The 17206-nt window shown below is 53.6% G+C and overlaps 1 protein-coding gene across 1 annotated transcript in view; it reads left to right on the top strand.

The window, feature by feature from the left end:
• Positions 1–16959, top strand: part of ARRDC1 (arrestin domain containing 1) — a 30453-nt gene extending 13494 nt beyond the window's left edge. The window contains exons 2-8 of the mRNA XM_005527185.3: positions 2077–2187; positions 9621–9671; positions 9791–9945; positions 10425–10607; positions 10926–11102; positions 11250–11661; positions 12685–16959. Of these exons, the coding sequence (XP_005527242.1) occupies positions 2077–2187; positions 9621–9671; positions 9791–9945; positions 10425–10607; positions 10926–11102; positions 11250–11661; positions 12685–12749 (1154 nt within the window). The 3' untranslated portion in view covers positions 12750–16959. The remainder of the gene's footprint in view (positions 1–2076; positions 2188–9620; positions 9672–9790; positions 9946–10424; positions 10608–10925; positions 11103–11249; positions 11662–12684) is intronic.
• The last annotated feature ends 247 nt before the right edge of the window (positions 16960–17206 follow it).

Raw genomic sequence — 17206 nt, 5'->3', positions numbered from 1 at the left:
ACCTTTGCTGCTCCTGATGCTGAGGCCCCTCTGTGGCTTTGGCTCTGCCATCTGGCAAAAGAGAGTATTGGATGTCACCTGGGGATGTGTGGAGGGTTCACTGTGATGTGTCTGCTCAGGTATGCTCTGTGCTGTGGTGGGGGAGTTCCCATCCCAGGCCACACTATCCTGTTCTTTCCCTGCCTTGGAAATGCCGAAGCACATCACAGACACAAACCAGGCAGTGATGCGTCAGCCTCGCTGCTGCATTGATGTTTGGTTAATGAGAGCTGGCGTCTGGAGCTGCTTATCCTTTGTCCTTGAGTGTAGAACAACACTTGGACTGCAAGAGGCTCTTCATCTCACTGTCAGGATCAGCTGTGAGGGTATGGCAGGAGATCTGGTGGGGGAGGCTCTTCTTCCTTGTGGGATTTCAGACTGTAAGCCCTGAGGAGCTCATTCCACCTGGCTGCGTGACCCCCTTGCTGTGACTGGGGTAAGAGCTGTGTGTTGCCCCTGCAGAGAGGGCTGGACTTGGGGTTATTTCTACCCTGTCTCAAGTCAGTGTGGAAGACAATGTCACATTGGCCAGGCAGGTGCTCTGGAGAGCTGTTTGAGGTGGTTGCAAGAAACAATAACATGCAGCCCTCAGTTTTTGGGCAGGTGGGTGGGGATACTGATATCAACAGGGCTGAGAACACTTGTGGAGGGGAGGGGAGAGCCCCTAAGCCAAGGCAAACTGGCCACCTGCTTCCAGCGAGATGCTTCCTGTGGATGCAGCTGGAATACAGGGAAGCAAATAGGTCAAACAGGCAAAAAGTCTGTCTAGAGGATCCTTTTTGCCAGCAGAACTATTCACCTGGCAAATGGGGGAAGGGAGTTCTGTGGGTTCCAGTAAAGCTCTTGCAAAACCTGATGGGTTTCAGGTGGGAGATGTTCAGGCTGGGACAGCCCTGAAGGCTCTGTTTGTGCCACAGTAGGTCTGCCTGTGTCCTCCCTGTTTGGGGGTAGCAATGCAGATCATGTCTTGCTGCGCAGCAAGGCCAGTCTGTCACGTTTGTCTGTCTCTGTGGTCCGGTGTCGACATTAGAATCTAATTTCAACCTGCTGAGTATTGGCCAAGACTAACTGAAAATGTCTGTGGGGAGCTCCTGTGAGAGCCACGTAGCTCTCCTGCGCCACGCTGCAGGCTGAGCTCTTGGGGTGACTTTCTATAGGCACAAACATAGCTCAAATTACTGTCCTTGCTTTTGGGAGGGTCAGATGGTCCCTCTGATGCTTCCAAACCTTCCTGTGTGGCTTTGCTGAGCCTTGTGCCTCTAACAGAGGAGGAAGCCACTCCCTTAGATCTGGTGTCTGGCTGGGAAGTGACGTGTGTATGGATATTTTGGAGGTTCTGGTGCAGGACAAGTGTTAATGGGCAAAGTGCTTTTGCTGCAAGCTAATGAAGCTGAGACTCACCCCAGGAGCTGGGAGCAGGCTCTCAGGGACTGGGAATGTCCTCTGAGGGTGACAGGGCTGTGAATTCAAGCAGCAGAGAGCTTGTCCAGGCTGAACTGGGCGGTCCAGCTCTCTGCTGCTTCTTCAAACAGGGCTGTTTGAACCCCTTGTTCAGCTGGTTAATGTGTCTCTGCTCCCAGGGATGCTGAGACACTCTGTGGGATGCCTGGCTCCTTGTGGGGTGGGAGTCTGCTCATCCCTGTCTGGACAGTGGCACCCAAGGCTTTTGCTCTCAGCCAGAGTGTTTTGGGAGGGAGGTTTACCTGCTTCATTTGGGAGAGAGGTTTAGGGTTATGTGTCAGGGAGATGCAATCACTACTGGTAAAGGCTTCCACAGTGCAAGGAAACCAGCCTGAGGATTTCAAAGGTGATAATATCTGGGAATAGTACTGGGGTAGCAGGGAGTGCTCAGTTGTGCTGGGAGTGCTGGAAAACATACTTTTGGAATGAAAGCATGACCTGATTCCTCTGCTCCATTTTCCCACCCCGTGTGTGTTTTCATGAGGCACTGCTCCTGCACAGTACAGTACCTGAAGCAAGTCTGAACCTGAGGTTTTGCTTTCTCCCAGTGCTGACGTGTGTCCTGTCTCTCCACAGCCATCAAGGTGAGCTGCATTGGATCCTGTGGGGTGTCCAACAAGATCAATGACACAGCATGGACTGTGGAGGAGCAGTACTTCAACAGCACCCTGTCCCTGGCAGACAAAGGTATGGTCCACAAAGGCCTGGTGCAGATCTGTGGTTCAGAGAAGCTTTCCAGAAATGTATCTCCAAGACTTCAGCATCCCCTCGATGTGAAACACCCCTCACAGGCTGCATTGGCCTGTGCACAGAGGATGGGAGACTGCAAGAGCTTAGCGGGAGCTGTGCAGGGAAGGATCCTGAGCAGAACTTGGCAGCCACCTTGCAAACACTGCTGGCATCCTCTGGCCCTGGTCTGCCTGAAGCAGAGCTGTCACAGGGACTGCTCCCTGTCTCAAGGCTCTGTGGGTTCATCTTGTTCTGCTTCTCATGTGTGTTTATGGAGGTCACAAAACACTGATCAAAGCTGGTCAGCAGAAGCCAGTGGTTTGCTCTGAAAGGGCTATAGAGGTGTCACTTGTTCTCCAGAAGTGCTGGGAGCATGACAGGACAGCCTAGGACAGCTACCCCTGTTCCCAGTGAGATGGACAGAGATAGCCATGGGGTTCTATTGTCCCGTGGGTAAAGTGACACCAGCAGCCTCTGGGGGATCTGGGCCTGAATGAATGCTGTCTTTCTGCTGTTAAATGGGTCAGCCTTACCACAAATAATTCATGCTGTGCCCTGGGTCCTGTTGAAATCAAGATGTGCCAGTGTTTACCTGCAGAAGGCAGTGGCTGTAACAGGAGCATGGCAAAAGCCCAGGGTAGCAGGAGCTCATCCCTCTGATCCTGTTTTATCTAATAACAGGAAATGAGTAAAACTGAAATGGCAGATTCTGCTAGCTCAGCAATTTTCCAAGCAGAGCTTTTAGCATCATGGGGAGACTGAGCTCATTGTCTGAGCAACCGGTGAGGGTGCTGCTTGCTCTCAGCCCTCCCTGTGACACTGGTGTGTGTCTGGGCTGGCAGAGCAGGGGGAGCTGGGCTGCTCCTCCATGTCCCTGCCACTGTCTGCCTGTCTGTCTGCCTCCTCTGAGGGGCTGCTGGCAGCACAGTGTCCTGGCACAGCTCAGCCCTGCAGTGAGGCGGTGGCAGGCTGTGCTGGGGGAGCCCTGCCGTGGCGTCGTGCAGGCAGAGCCTCGGCACTGACTCAGCCGTGGCGTTTTTAGGCTTTCCAGGAATAGCTCTCAGCTGTCCTGGCCTTTTCTGAGGAGAGCATGAAGGAGCTTCAGACAGATGGGGTGTCCCATGTGGGTGTTCCCTGGGTGCCTCCCTGCAGGGCTGACCCAGCTGGGAAGGGAAGGGAAACTGAGGCAGGCTGGGCTGCTGGCTCTTGGGGTACGGGGTCACTGATGGCCATGGCAGGAGCCCAGGGCGAGTTAGGGGAGCTGGAAGCATTTCCAAGCAAGTGCTTCTAAAGGAGCATGAGGCCAGCCCAGCTGCTGGCCCACACTGCCAGCACACAACTCCTTCCCTGGCCAGCACCAGCAGCCACCTGTGACAGAGCTCCACCAGCAAAGGTGACTGTGGTGGCACCTGGCATGGTCCTGGCACCTGTGGAGGTGCTGCAGGGAGGCAGGCTCAGCCTGAAGAACAGCCTGCCTTGCCCTGGCCCTTCCCACATCCTGAGCAGAAACTTTGAAAAACACCGATCTGTGATCTTTGAGGACACGTGGGGGGAAGGGGAGAGGAGGTTTGCAAAACAGCCGAGGCTCAGATTGCTCTTTAAGCCTCCAGGAGTGACTCCACACTTCTCCTCCCACACACCTTTGCATTGAAATAAGTGAGGGGGCAGCTCGTCCTCTGTGGCATCAGCTGCTGCTTGTATTACACTCTGCTTGGGGTTTTTTCTTAGGGCTGTACATTGCATGAAGAGGGAGGCAGGCCCTGAAATAACCCAGATGGCCACTTTGGCACTTATTTAAGGCACTTTCCTTTCTCTCCCCACCTTGGAGCGGGGTGTGGGGGATCCGGCTGTGCCACTGGAGCAGGTTGGTGACGAGTTCTGCTGCAGAGGACCCCGCTCCCCTCAGGGCTTGTCCCCACTCAAGCAGGGCATCCTCTGTGCTCTGGGAAAGCCTCTCGAGGAGCTGGGCAGGAGCTGGAGGCAGCAGGCAGCCGTGAGGAGCAGGGCATTGTGCTCAACCCTTGGCAATCACACACAGGCCAAAGGCTTAATGAACTCGAGCTCTTTACATAAAAGCTGCTGGGAAGTGTGGAGTGTGCCAGCTGCTCCCGAGCCTCTCGCTGCTCTGTTTGTGGAGAGGCTGCTGTGCCACACAGGTCACTCAGCCCACCCAGGGCTCCCAGGGGGGCTTGTTACTCTCCTCCTGGAGAGGAGGCTAAGAGGGTATTTACTTTTCCCACTTGGACTTTGAATGCTCACTGCTGTTGGTTTTTCCTTTTGCAAAGAAATGCAAGAGGGGTGGGGGCTGCTGGGTTTCTGTAGGTGTCAGTAGGGCAGGGGATCAAGTGGCAGCGAGCACAGAATGGCACCGCTTGTACCCGCAGCTCTCGGACACAGAGATGCTTCTCTTGATCCAATATAATGGAGTGATTCAGCTCTGCAGAGCCTCCTGCTCCTCTCCCCCTCCTGCTGTGGCTCTGCCCTTGTTCAGCCAGAGAGGAGCAGGTCCATCATGTGCCCCACAGGGCTGTCCCTTCCCTGCATCTCCAGCTTCACACACAGCTCTTGCCCTGTGGAAGGGTTGTGCATGCACAGGTAGACTTCTGGGGTTCTTTTCATTCCCTTCTTGTACCTGAGTTGAACTCATGCAGGGAGCTAGCTGTAATTTCCAGCTGACCTTTCTTTTGGCAGCTTGTTAGTTAGCTTGAAGGCACTGCAGGGATTTCCTGGCAGCTCCACACGCTTCCTCTGCCGGCAGATTTCTTGCACAAAGAGCTAAAAAGGGGCAGCTGTGCATCACCTCTTCCCTGGGGTGGTTCTCTGCCGGCCTGGCACACCACCCTCATGGCCAGCAGTTGGCACAGGGTAACAATCCTGGCTCCCAGCTGAATTTAAAAATCTTGGTGACCTGACTAAGCAGAACTGTGGGATTTGTGCAGCTTGTTCTGTGTGGGCAGGAGGTCTCAGAACTGTCCAGTGATGCTCCTGGACAGCCCCTGCCCAGGTGAGAGCAGCAGGGTATCCATGGGCAGTGGTGAGCCACTAAGGATGTGCTGCTGCCAGCTCCTGGCCACACTGTGCTGCTGGGTTCAGGGGCAGTAGCTGCAGGTTCAGCCCAGGAAAACCACACTGAAGGATCTACAGTTGCCTTGGGTCACAGCTGCTTCCTCAGCACTTCCCAATTTCTTGCCTCAGTAGACCAGTTAATCCTCTGGGGTTTTTTGCAGCACTGCCATTTCCAGATCCTGCTAATTCATTGAGACTGTCTCTGGAAACTGCTGACACAGAGGGTGAGTGGAGCCCTCGCCTCAGTGCTGGGTGCTCTGTGTTACAGAGAGATTTATCTCAGCAGCATTACCTGTGTGGAGTGCTGGAGGTTGTTCCTGCTGTGTTTGTGTGTTTGCAGAGCTGGAGCAGAACTGCTGCCTTGAAAGGGATTGTGGAGCCTGCTGGGGCTGTGCTCCATCACTGCCACAGAGAGCAGGGAGCTCTCCTTGGAGATGAACACCGAGGCTTTGCTGGCAGGTTGCTCTTCTGGCTCTTGGCTGCTGCCTCCGTGTCACCTGTGCCTGCTGATGGCACCAGCAAATGTGTGCATTTGCCCTCCTTTGCTGCAGTTTGTAATCCCCTGTATTAACTTCATTCACCAGAGGCTGAGTCCTGTGCTAAAGCTGCAATGGCTCAGCATCACCTCAAGTGCCCTGGCACAGACTTAATGCTTCCCTTCTGACAGCTCTGGTAGAGCTGAGAGCTAAAGAGCTCTGGCCCCTTGCTTATATCTAATATTCAGTTTTCTGGCTGCAAAAGTGGATGAGGAGAGAGGCCAGGACAGGGGTGAGCAGGGAGCTGCCTGCTGGGACTGCAGTGAGAGTAAAATCTCTCCTGTAGCTGGGGGCTTGGGCTCCTGTGGCACAGTGCAGAGCTCGGGCTGCTCATTTCTGAACCCCAAAGTGGAAAACACAAACCTTCTGCTTTCCTGCTCTCTGCCTGGAGAGCCTTGAGAGGAGAGTAACATCAGCAACACCAGAGTCAGTCTAACTCAGCACCTTTGGAGGAGCTCACCTTCCCCAGGGCCGGTTTTAGGCAGCAGGAAGAGACATCTTGCTACAAGTGGAGGCACAGGGAGCAGCAGGCACCAGGTACCTTCCTGTACTCCTTGAATTGGCCAACACAATTAATGTATCACTCGTTAAGTAGCCAGGGAGAAATTGCCATATGGTCTGGCCTGCTGTTCCTCTACTAGAAGAACCAAAATATCTGTGTACTCCAAAGGTGCAGCCTGTTCCCAGGCTCCCAGGAGGGAGCAGGGACTGGTGGGGAGGGACAGGAGCCCCATTTCAGCCACTCCCTGTCTCCTGTGCCTGGGATGCTGTGTCCTTGTTCCTGTGGGCTTGGCTCCTCCTGAGCTCCAGCCCAACGCTGCTCTTGTGCCGGACAGAGGCTGCTGGAGGACATTTCCCAGCCCTTGGGCAGCTGCAGGCAGGGCAGGGTGTTGATCTGGAAGGATGATGGCTTTGAAGGGCCGGTGATTTCTCTGGCACCAGCCAGGGAGGCTGCACGGCTCAGTCCAGAGCCCAGACACTCTCAGCAGCTGTGGTGAAGTAAACTCCATCTGGATCATTTAACTGTAAATACAGACGTGTGGTCATCTCACCCCCAGTGGGCACGATGGTGGCAGTTTTACCATGCAGTGTGCTGGTTTGCAGTGAGTGCAGGGAAACCTTTGTTTGGGTAGGAAGGGACCATAAAAATCACCTTATTCCACCCCCTGCCAGGAGCAGGGTCCCTTCCCACTATCCCAGGTTGCTCCAAGCCCCATCCAGCCTGGCTTTGAACATTTCCAGGGATCCAGGGGCAGCCACAGCTCCTCTGGGCACCTGTGCCAGGGTCTCACCATCCTCACAGGGAACAATTCCTTCCCAATATCCCATCCAGCCCTGCCCTCTGGGGAATGAAGCCAAGATGTTGTTGCTGCTCCTGCTATCTGGACCTGAGTTTTTTTCTAGGCTGTCTGGGGCAGCAGCTTCTTTCCCTCCAGGAATTTTTTGGGAGGAAGTTTCCCAAGGCTACGTGTGGGCGGCCAGTCTGCTGGCTTGACTCCTATCAGGGGGAAAGGCTGCTGCAGGTCTGGCCCCACAGCAGAACCCTGCTAACCCTGCTGCCTCTGCTGCCTAATGACTTTCTCAAAGTATTTTTAGCTGCATGTTAACTTCAGGAAAAGCTTTTTTGCAGCTGAGGACACTGTGGCCTTCGTTCAACAGCTCAAGACTGGAGTCAGGGCTCTGTGGCCATGAGCCAGGAGCTGCTGTGATGCCCTTGGTCTGTGTCAACTGTGGCAGGACACAGCTTCAGTCTGGGGTGGCTGGTCTGGGAACTCCTCTCTGGCTGCTAAGAGCAGGAAGGGCCTTTTCCAGAGCTCATGGGCAGCTTGTTGCAGGCAGGAGCTGCAGGAGGGATTTGCAGGCTGTTCAGTGGGTCACAGCCAGCAGGTCACTGGGCACTTGGGCCTGGTCAGGACCATCAGGCTGGGCTAGCCTGACCTGTTCTCATGTGGTGCCCTGCCCAGAGCTTGGACTACCTGTGCAGAAACTGCCTCAGTGCCAGCCAGTCTCACAGTGGCTCTGACAGCCAAACCACATCCTCTGCAGGTGATGCTGCCCATGGGTGTTCCTGGGAGAGTTCATGGCCTTGATCAGTGATGCTGGGTGAGTTAGAAACTGTGAAAGTGCTCACAGGTTCACTTCCAGCCTGACTTTCTGTTGATGCACCTGAGCTGGGCAGGACTTGGACAGAAGTGACTTGGTGGACGGTGCTGCCTGTAATGTAGAATAGGGACTTGTACTTGGTGGAGTCTGTGGGCTCATCCTAAGGGTCCTGGAAAGGCTGTGGAATTAGCAGACTTGGAATTACTGCCTGCACCTTCATGTGGGGCTCTGCAGGTCACACAGCTGGGAATTCTCTTGGTGGAAACTCGGTGACTGCCACCCTCTGGAACTCCCACCTCCCTCCCTTCTGCAGGACAGGAACAGGACTTGCTCCCGCTCCTTGTCAGGTGGAGAGAGTCCCTGTACTGCAGTGCAGAAGCTGCACAGGACAGTCATGTATTCCAGTTATCCATTTGCTTTCTAAAAGTAGGGATAATGGGTATAAGATCAATGTTGAATGGTGCCCATTAAAAGACAGAAACCCTCGGGGCAGCAAACAGGGGCTGGGATCATGGAGTCATTCCCATGAACCAGGCTTTATCCTGGACCCAAGCAGTCAAGGCACCTGCTGCAGCTCACCTGGCACCTTTCCTGAGCCAGGCTGCCCAAGAGGGAACAGGAGAGGCTGTTCCACACCTGCCTCCCAGCCTGCCCAGCTCTGGAGCTTCAGGCCTGGCTTGGTGCCTCCACCTGGTGACAACGCTGGGTGCTGCATTTTAGCCTACATAGTTCGGGTTTGTTTGGGGGACGGGAGGGGAATCAGCAGGGCGGTGATGGCAATGAGCAAATCTTGCTCCTCTTTGTGAGGCCAAAGTGTATAAATGGACATCTCTGATGTCCCTTTGCAGGGATCCACGATGAGGAGCGTGTTGGATTATTTATCTCTCTGTCCCTGCACCGTGGGTGGGACACGCTCACTGGGGTGGCTGAGTGATCCAAGAGGCAGAGATCTAGCTTTTCATGGCATGAATGATGCACCAAGTCCTGCCTGGGCTGCTGTGTCAGTGGGGGGATTTACTCTTCTCTTCCCCACCTCCCTCTTCCATGTAATCCACTTAATCCCCTGACGACAGGACTCAATTACTGTCAGCTCTGCAGAGCCAGCGTTGCTAACGGGCAAGCTGCCTCCTCCTGTCTTGAAACAACAAAAGCACCAGCCAGATCTGGGCTTTTGCTACCTCCAGCAATGATCCTACAAAGCAGAACAAACACAGCTCGATTTACTGGGCATCCAGGGCTCCTCTCAGCTCTGCCACTTTAAAAACAAAGCCTCTCATGTATACATGGATTTAACAAATATGGATAAACCTCAGTGGTTTTCTTACTGAAGGCAACTTTAGGAGCTGCTGGATGACACTGTGGGTTCAGTTCAGCTGTCACGCTGCACTGGAGGGAATCTGGGAGTGCTGGAGGGTGGATGGAGCTGGGGAGTTGGGATCTGATGTTTCAGCCATGCACTGGATCTTGGCTCTGCCCTGTGCCCTCGAGGCTGTTGCAGAGCAGTGGTTGAAGAAAACAAGTGCTGAGGTTTTGATGTTGTGGCAATGTTTTTCTGGGCTCCTGTTGTCTCAGCAGCCAGGCTGAGGTGGTGTGTGATTCCCTGGGTGGTCGCCTCTCCCAGATCACACATTCCAAGGTAACAGCCTCTCAGCCTGTCCCATGTACTCTTCACTCTTGTTTCCACAGGGGTCCTGACAGCTGGAGAGCACAACTTTCCCTTCCAGTTCCTGCTGCCAGGTAAGATGTAGAAAACTGGCTGAAGGCCCTTCCCTGTAAGCCTTAATTTTGCACATACTTCCAATTCAGAAACTGGCCTGACTCAGCCTTGTGATCTCTTCTTTATCTCTCAACTCCAGCTTCTGCTCCTACATCATTTGAAGGCCCTTTTGGCAAGGTCCTGCATCAGGTGAAAGCTGTGATAGACACACCTCGCTTCTCCAAGGACTACAAATGCAACAAGATCTTCTACGTTCTCTGCCCTCTCAACCTGAACGACATCCCTGACATCGAGGTAAGAACGAGGAGGGGCATGGCTGGGAAATACCAACACTTGAGCACTTGTCCTGCTGTCTGAGGAGTCACTGAGTGCCTGGATAACTCTGACTGCATGCTCTGACTTTGCAAGAACAGGACAAGGACTTCTCACCTCTCCTGCCTTGCTGTCAGTACCTGCTCCAGGTGATTTCTGACTTGTGTGTTGCTTTGAAAGATGTACCTGAATTTTCAGCATGCAGAGAGACCAACAGCTTCAGCTGCTTGGAGACACTTGGGTTTGGGGAATTTGCTTTGGAGGGGAAAGCAACTAATAGGACAGTAGAACTGTGGGGCTGGAGAAGTGAGACCTTTTGTCTGTGGCACTGCCATGTTGCTGGTTCTTTGCATCCTCTTAAATGCAAATATTTCTGCTTGCTTGTTTTGAATCTCTTGAGTGTTTTCCTGGAGGCTCTCTGACTCTCTTGAGCCAACACCTCTGCCTCTGCCTTCCTGCAGCAGCCCAACACCATGTCCATCACCAAGAAGTTCAACTACAAGCTTGTGAAAAGTGGCAACATCATCCTGACAGCCACGTCTGACCTGAAGGGTTACATCGTGGGCCAGGCCATCCAGCTCCGCACAGACATAGAGAACAAGTCTGGCCGGGACACCGGAGCTGTGGTGGCCAGTCTGCTCCAGGTGGGTGTCCAGGGGGACCATTCTCTGCTGCCCCACCCCATGGAGGCCTCTGTGAAACTGGGGCAGCAAGAAGGCCAAATCTTCAGCTCTGTTCCTCTCTACCTTCCTGGGGAAAGAGGACCTAGAATTTTCTTGCTTATCCCTGCTCAGTCTGTCACACAGCAATGCGTACTCCTGCTCTGGAACACACCTGTTAGGTTTGTGCTTGTGCCTATTTGACAAAGCAGTTGGGTGGGTTTGTGTCCTGGCTGGCATTTGTGGGACACACAAGACCTCCTGCAGCCTCTGTGCAAGCTGAGGTTCCTCCTGTCTGTGCAGAAAGTGGCCTATAAATCCAAGCGCTGGATTTACGACCTGAGGACCATCGCTGAGGTGGAAGGCTCGGGGGTGAAAGCCTGGAAACATGCAGAATGGAAGGAGCAGATCCTGGTTCCAGCACTGCCCCAGTCCATTCTGCAGGGCTGCAGCCTCATCCACATCGACTACTACATCCAGGTGAGGATATCTGGAGTATCCCTGGGCTGGGCTGCGGCTCTGTGCCCTCTCCCAGGCTGAGCAGTGTGGTGGGGCTGGTCCAGGCATCAGGTGCCCCTTCCCACTGCCATGTATAATGAGGATGCCACGTTTTCCCTCCTCTTCCAGGTTTCCCTCAAGTCTCCAGAGGTTTCTGTCACTCTCCCCATCTACATTGGAAACATTGCTGTGAACAGGCTCCCGCTGAGCCCCTCCCGCTCCATCCAGCACATCCCATCTGTGGTAGTCCCCAGTGCACCCCCAGAGGAAGAGGAGGCTGCCAGTGGCTATCACCCCATGGACAATGTCTCCATCCCCACCAAAAGCCATTCCCAGCAGCAGCCCTTCAGCTACGCCCCAGGACTGAGCTTCCAGGAGATCCGGGCGGACTCGGAGCAGACGGGCTCCCCAAACCACCCCACGCTCTGCCTGTCCACGGGAGCCACTGTCCCCTACTATGCTGAGGGGAACGTGGTGCCCGTCCCCACAGCCAGCTCACTCATCCTGCCCCCAGAGTACAGCACATGGGGATACCCCTACGGTGAGCAGCGCTCCCGGGATCTGCAGCTGGCAGGAAACAGCTCCTACCAACAGTCTCTGCTAGCTGTGAGCTGTTGGGAATCTGGGGATTGAGTCAGTCTGCTGCAGGCTGCTGTCAGAGGGGATTGTGACATCTCTCTGCCTGCTTTAGCCTCTGGAGGAGTCCCCCTCTTGCAGCTGTAAAAGCTGGCTGTCCTTCCCACATCCACGCCCATGCCTGCCCTGGGCTCTTCGTGAGAGGATCTCCCTGTTCTTAAAAGAGCTTTCAGCCTCCCACTGATAGAAAAACTTCTTGGCTTGTAGTAAGGCTGGTGGGAGCAGAGCCAGGAAAATGATGTCACAGAAATCTCCTGTCTGACTTGGAGTGGGCCTGCAGCTGGTCTGAAGCTGTGGGGGTGGATGCTGAGAAAGTGTCCGGGGTGGAACAGCCCAGGGAAATCCCAGTGTGCAGGATTCCTGCAGCCCTGCTGGGGTGGCAGGTTCAGCAGTGTGTGCTGGATTCCTGCAGCCCTGCTGGGGTGGCAGGTTCAGCAGTGTGTGCTGGATTCCTGCTGGGGTGGCAGGTTCAGCAGTGTGTGCTGGATTCCTGCTGGGGTGACAGGTTCAGCAGTGTGTGCTGGATTCCTGCAGCCCTGCTGGGTGTTAGCACAGTCCTACCCAAATCAACCCCTCTGCACTGGGGTAACAGAACACTCCATGTGTTACTTCAGCTCTGGGTTGGGGCACACAGAGCACGGGTGATCTGGAGGTGCTGGAGGACAGGAGGATGCTTGGGAAAGAAGGGGAAGAACAGAACAGGACTGGGAGGTGGTGATTTTAACCTCCATGGACACCAGGGCAGGGATGGCACTGGCTGGCTCAAATCCTACAAACCCCATGTACCTCAGCTGGGCAGGCTGTGGGGCCCTGGCAGGGAGTGTGTGCTGCTGGGTTGCTTCACTCTGCACTGAGTTACACACACCGGGGTGAAGGGAGCCTCCCAAACACCCACCACAACCTCTCTCATTCTTCCTTTCCCCCACAGAGGCACCTCCATCCTACGAGCAGAGCTGCAGCAGTGCCAACTCCAGCATCAGCAATGGCAATTAGCCCTCCCCTGCTCCGAGCCCGCCGGCACTGCCCACCCTGGCACCACGGGGCACCCGCCTGTGGCAAAGTCTGGTACAGCACAAGGCGTCTTCTTGTCTCTCTGGCTGCTTTGGGGGTGGGAACTGCCACATCCCAGCCTGGGCTTTTTAAGTCTCTTTGTAGGGAGGGGGTAAAAAACCAAAAAGGGCAGCCAGAGCAGCCTGCATGCTTGTAGGAGAGGTGTGGAAAACTGAAGTGTCTCCTGCTGCTGCACCAAGTGCTGGAGAGCTGGATGTGCCCTGGGATGGCCTGGGCAGCAGCCTGTTCCAGCACTGCAGTCAACACTAACTGCTTTACTATCAAAGCACCTGCGATGCCTTATCTGAAGCGCTCCTGACTTGGCACAGCTCCACTCTAGGGGAAGGCTGGGCTGTGTAGACTTCATCTCCTCTTTTAGGAGCCCTGTGCTCTCCACAAATGGAGCCCTTCCTCCTTGTGCTCAGAGGTCCTAAGGGTAGCAGGAGGTTTCTTGGAGTAAGCAGGTTTGGAAGGTCAGGGACTTTTAAAAAGCCAAAAGCACAAGCCCTTGCTGTACCTGAGCTGTGGGGGGACTCACTGGCAGTGTGAGTGGCCATGGGCACAGTGAGGGCTCGTGGAGGCACTTGCTGATAAGCCCTGGTGAGCTCTGGGGCTGATCCTGGTGTTCCATGGGGTGCCCTCTCCTCCCAGGCCAGAGTTACGTGACCATCAATCACAAAATCTGTCTGATGCTACCTCTGAGTGTGCCCAGGGCCCCTGCCCGTGGGATCCCTTCCCTCTGGGCCCACCCTCGGTGGGGCTCTCCCTGGGAGTGGCTGTCCCTGCCCAGGCAGCCCACAAGGGCCTGTTGTGTGTCCCCTGAGTCTGAGCAGGGTGTGACAATGGACACAAACCGTGTGGGAGCTGCTGCTGCTGTGCCTGGCAGTCGGGGGAACAAGCTGGCTTTTCTTGCAATTTTTCTTTTGTGCTTTTTTACCCCCCTCACCACACACACCTTGTTTAGTTTGTTTAGCATTGACTGCCCAAGCTGAGGACACCACAAGCCACGTCCCACAGGTGCCCAGCCAGGCTGGAGTTGTGGCCTCCAGACCTCTGGCACCTCAGAGCTGGGCAGACAATACCTGACAGACCTTCAGGAGCATTTGCAGCCACTGCCTCCTTGCTCAGGCACCTCTGCACATCCCTCAGGCAGCTGGGACAGGCCCTGCTTTGCACTCTTTCTTTGCAAATGCTCTTTTATTTCATTTTTTTTTTTGAAGCATTAAACTGCTTTAAGGGTAGCATAGCGAAGGTGCCGTTCTGAGCAGTGCTGGCACAATGTGCACCGATGCTGATAGAGTGATTGTCATTGTTCCTGAATATATATAAATATATATATATATATGAGAGGAAGTTGTTTTTAATGATTGAATTCAGAAATACAAATTTTAATGTTGTATTTAATAAATTATTCTATGAGAAATGCTGTGCTTTTTCATCCATTTCTGATGCTGATCCATGTGCCTGTTCATGCCAAATCCAGGAATGCACCTTGCTGATTTCTTACAAAATGAAGTGAGGTTTTTTTGCTCTCACCAGGAAGGGTGGTGAACTCTGCCAAGGCAGCTCGGGGAAAACAAGCACGGTGTGGCCTGCCCACAGTGCCAGGCTCATAATTCCACATGGCTGGAGGGAATTTGGCACCACGTGGGCTTGGCTCTGGAGACAGCAGCCACTGCACTGCTGCTTCCCAGGCCCTGTGTCCTGAAGCCAGGATTTGTCCAAGTGGCCCAGGAGCCCAGGGAAGGGAGTGGGAGGAAGGGGAGAGCAGACTCTTCCTTAAGGAGGATGGAGATGGCATAGCCAAGGTCTGGCTGGAAGGGCCCTCTCCTAAAGAGCCATTTGGAGTAAACTCATTAAAAGAGGAGGAAGGCTCCTCTCCACAACCCCACCTTGGTGATCCCATGTCTGAAGCATGCAGGCATTGCCTAAATGTTGTCACTGCAGGTAGCCTGGGCTGTGATCTGTGTCTCAGACACAAAGATCCTTCTCCATTCTCTTCTCAGCTGATGCTTCTGCCCAGCTTCCATGATTCAGACTCTCCTTTGCTGGCTGGTCTGGCCTGCCATGAGCAGAATTCTTCATCCACAAGGGGTCAAAGGCAGGTACAGCTTTTCCCCAGTTCTCTTCCTCTTCCTCCCACTTGGCTGAACCTGTTTTGCCTGGCTCAGTCTGCAGCTCCCATGGCCTTCCCTGCTGTTGGCTGTGCATATCCTTGAACCCAAATCCCTTCCACACATCTGGAAGAATTCCTGTGAGGTGCCAATGCTTCTGGAGCTGCTGTGTTGGGCTGCAGACTCCTGGCCCAGCCAGGCTCTGGGAGAGGCAGACGGGGCTGGGACCAGGACTGGGCTCCCAGCTCCTTCTCCATCCCTGCTGATGTGTCCAGCCTGTGTTCCTTGGCTGGAAAATGGGATTGCTGTTTGGTTGCTGTGGCCAGAGCCACTGGGCTGTTTTTCCAGACTCCCAGGCAGCATCTGTCCTCCTTGCTCCACCTTAGTTTTGGGAATGTCCCGTCCATGGTGGAGGCTGTGGAGGAGCCAGCCCGTGCCCTGAGTCTCCTGTGCACCTCAGCTCTCTCCCAAATTATATTTGCTCCAAAATGGTCTTTGGGGGCCTCTTGCTGTACACAGAGTCCCCTTTGCAAAGCAAGGAGCAAATTGGAACGCTTTTGGCTGCTGAGGAGTGTCCATCACCGTGGAGGGAGCAGGGAGGAGCTGGAGCTACACCTCAGGGTGATTCTCATCCCTTTGGATGCTGTGCAGGGGCCCCTGTCAGCCCTGAGAGGTGGCTCTGGCCAGGGTGCAGCAGGCCATCACCCCGGGCTGGTCTCTGAGCAGCTTCATTGTGCAAGAGAATTGATGTGACAAGTGACAATCAGTGTTTTCCAAGCCTCCTGTCCCAGGCTGCCAGGGAAGTGAAGCCTGACACAAAGAGCCTTGCTGATGTTTTCTGGAGCCCTTGGAAATGGGCCAGGACTGCAGAATGGAGGAGTTAATCCAGCTCTCCTGCAGGGGTGGCCCCAGGGCACTGTCAGCAGGTCCTTGAGGAGGGCTCTGGATGAGCACAGGGGCAAACCCAGTATTTGGGTTTGGGGCTGAGCTTGTCTACTCATCCTCTCCAGAGAGGATTAATCCCTCTGCCCTCTGCCCACAGCCTTTCTGGCTTCCACCTCTTGAAATCCTGAGGAGCTCCTTTCAGCCCTTGGTCATCCCTCCCTCCTCTTTCTGAACACTGAAATAAAGAGGAAAAAGCCCATTTTTGCAATCACATCTTTGGGTAGAGAACTTCAGCACACAGGGATTAATTCAAATTCCTGGCTCAGATTTTTGAAGCAATTGTTTTTGAGTTTGTTTGAAAAGGGGAGGGGGAGCAGTGGGGCACGAGAGAAGCTTGTGAGTTAATTGTTTCCAAACTCAATGTTCAATGGAAAACACCAAACATATCATCAGTCTTTGTTTTGTTTCTTTCTCTGCTGCTTTTATGTCCTTCATGGTTTTGTTCTTGTCCTGCTCTCCACATGTTCCACCTCTACATCTTTGGCTTTTTCAGTGTTGTTTGTGTCCTAAACTAAACCCTGCTTTGGCATCTGCTGTCCCACTGCCTGCAGGAGGTGGGGAAAGGGGAGTCAGGGGATGCAAAGGCTCTTCTTTCTTTTGGATAATGATTCTTTTTTAGCTTTCCACTGAACTTCCAGGAGTTTTGTAAAACTAAATATTTTCTGCTAGGTTGTTTTCCTGTTGAGCCAGCTCAAGACTGGATATACAGGGTGTTCTAGGCTCCATTTGGGTTTTATTCTATATTTTAAAATATTTGCAACTGTCTGCAACAGGAATGTCCCATCCCTCGTCTCCAAGAGAGACTGGTGGGGCAAAACCCTCAAAACTTGTGCCCTTTCTTGTACCACTACTTGTGGTTGTAATTCTTTATTCCTGTGGTTCTCTTTACAGATTTTGGGGTTTTATACAACAATTTGTGATGGCTCTGTACAACTTAAGACTTCTGTGCAATTTATAATTGGGTTTTGAAATGTAAACTCACAATTTTCCATGTTTACCACTGCTTCTGGGGAGTATTTTTGTCCTGGGTTTTAACCCCCCAAATGTAAAGAACTGGAAAAATGTAAATAAAGATGATCTTTTTTAAGACCACGGGTGTTTTGCTGTGTGTATGTGATTATCATAAATAATACCTCAGCTGTATGGATGCTGAAACCTGATGGTGAGAAGTGGTTCAGGAGGAATCTCCACTGGAGCTGGAGCTTGGAAGTTGGTTTAGAGCCAAGGTTAAAGCAAAGCCACAGCTCCTGCAGTTCAGCAGGGGAATGGCTGGGGTGGGAACACCCTGGTGGGCTGAAGGAGCTGTTGCTCGTTCCAATGGAGAATCACAGAACCATGGAA

Source organism: Pseudopodoces humilis, chromosome 22, assembly GCF_049639895.1.
Source record: "Pseudopodoces humilis isolate 2021_Gansu_Grassland_sample_001 chromosome 22, ASM4963989v1, whole genome shotgun sequence".
Taxonomy (NCBI): domain Eukaryota; kingdom Metazoa; phylum Chordata; class Aves; order Passeriformes; family Paridae; genus Pseudopodoces; species Pseudopodoces humilis.
The sequence above is the reverse complement of the archived record's forward strand: the minus strand, read 5'-3'. Positions and strand labels throughout refer to the sequence as shown.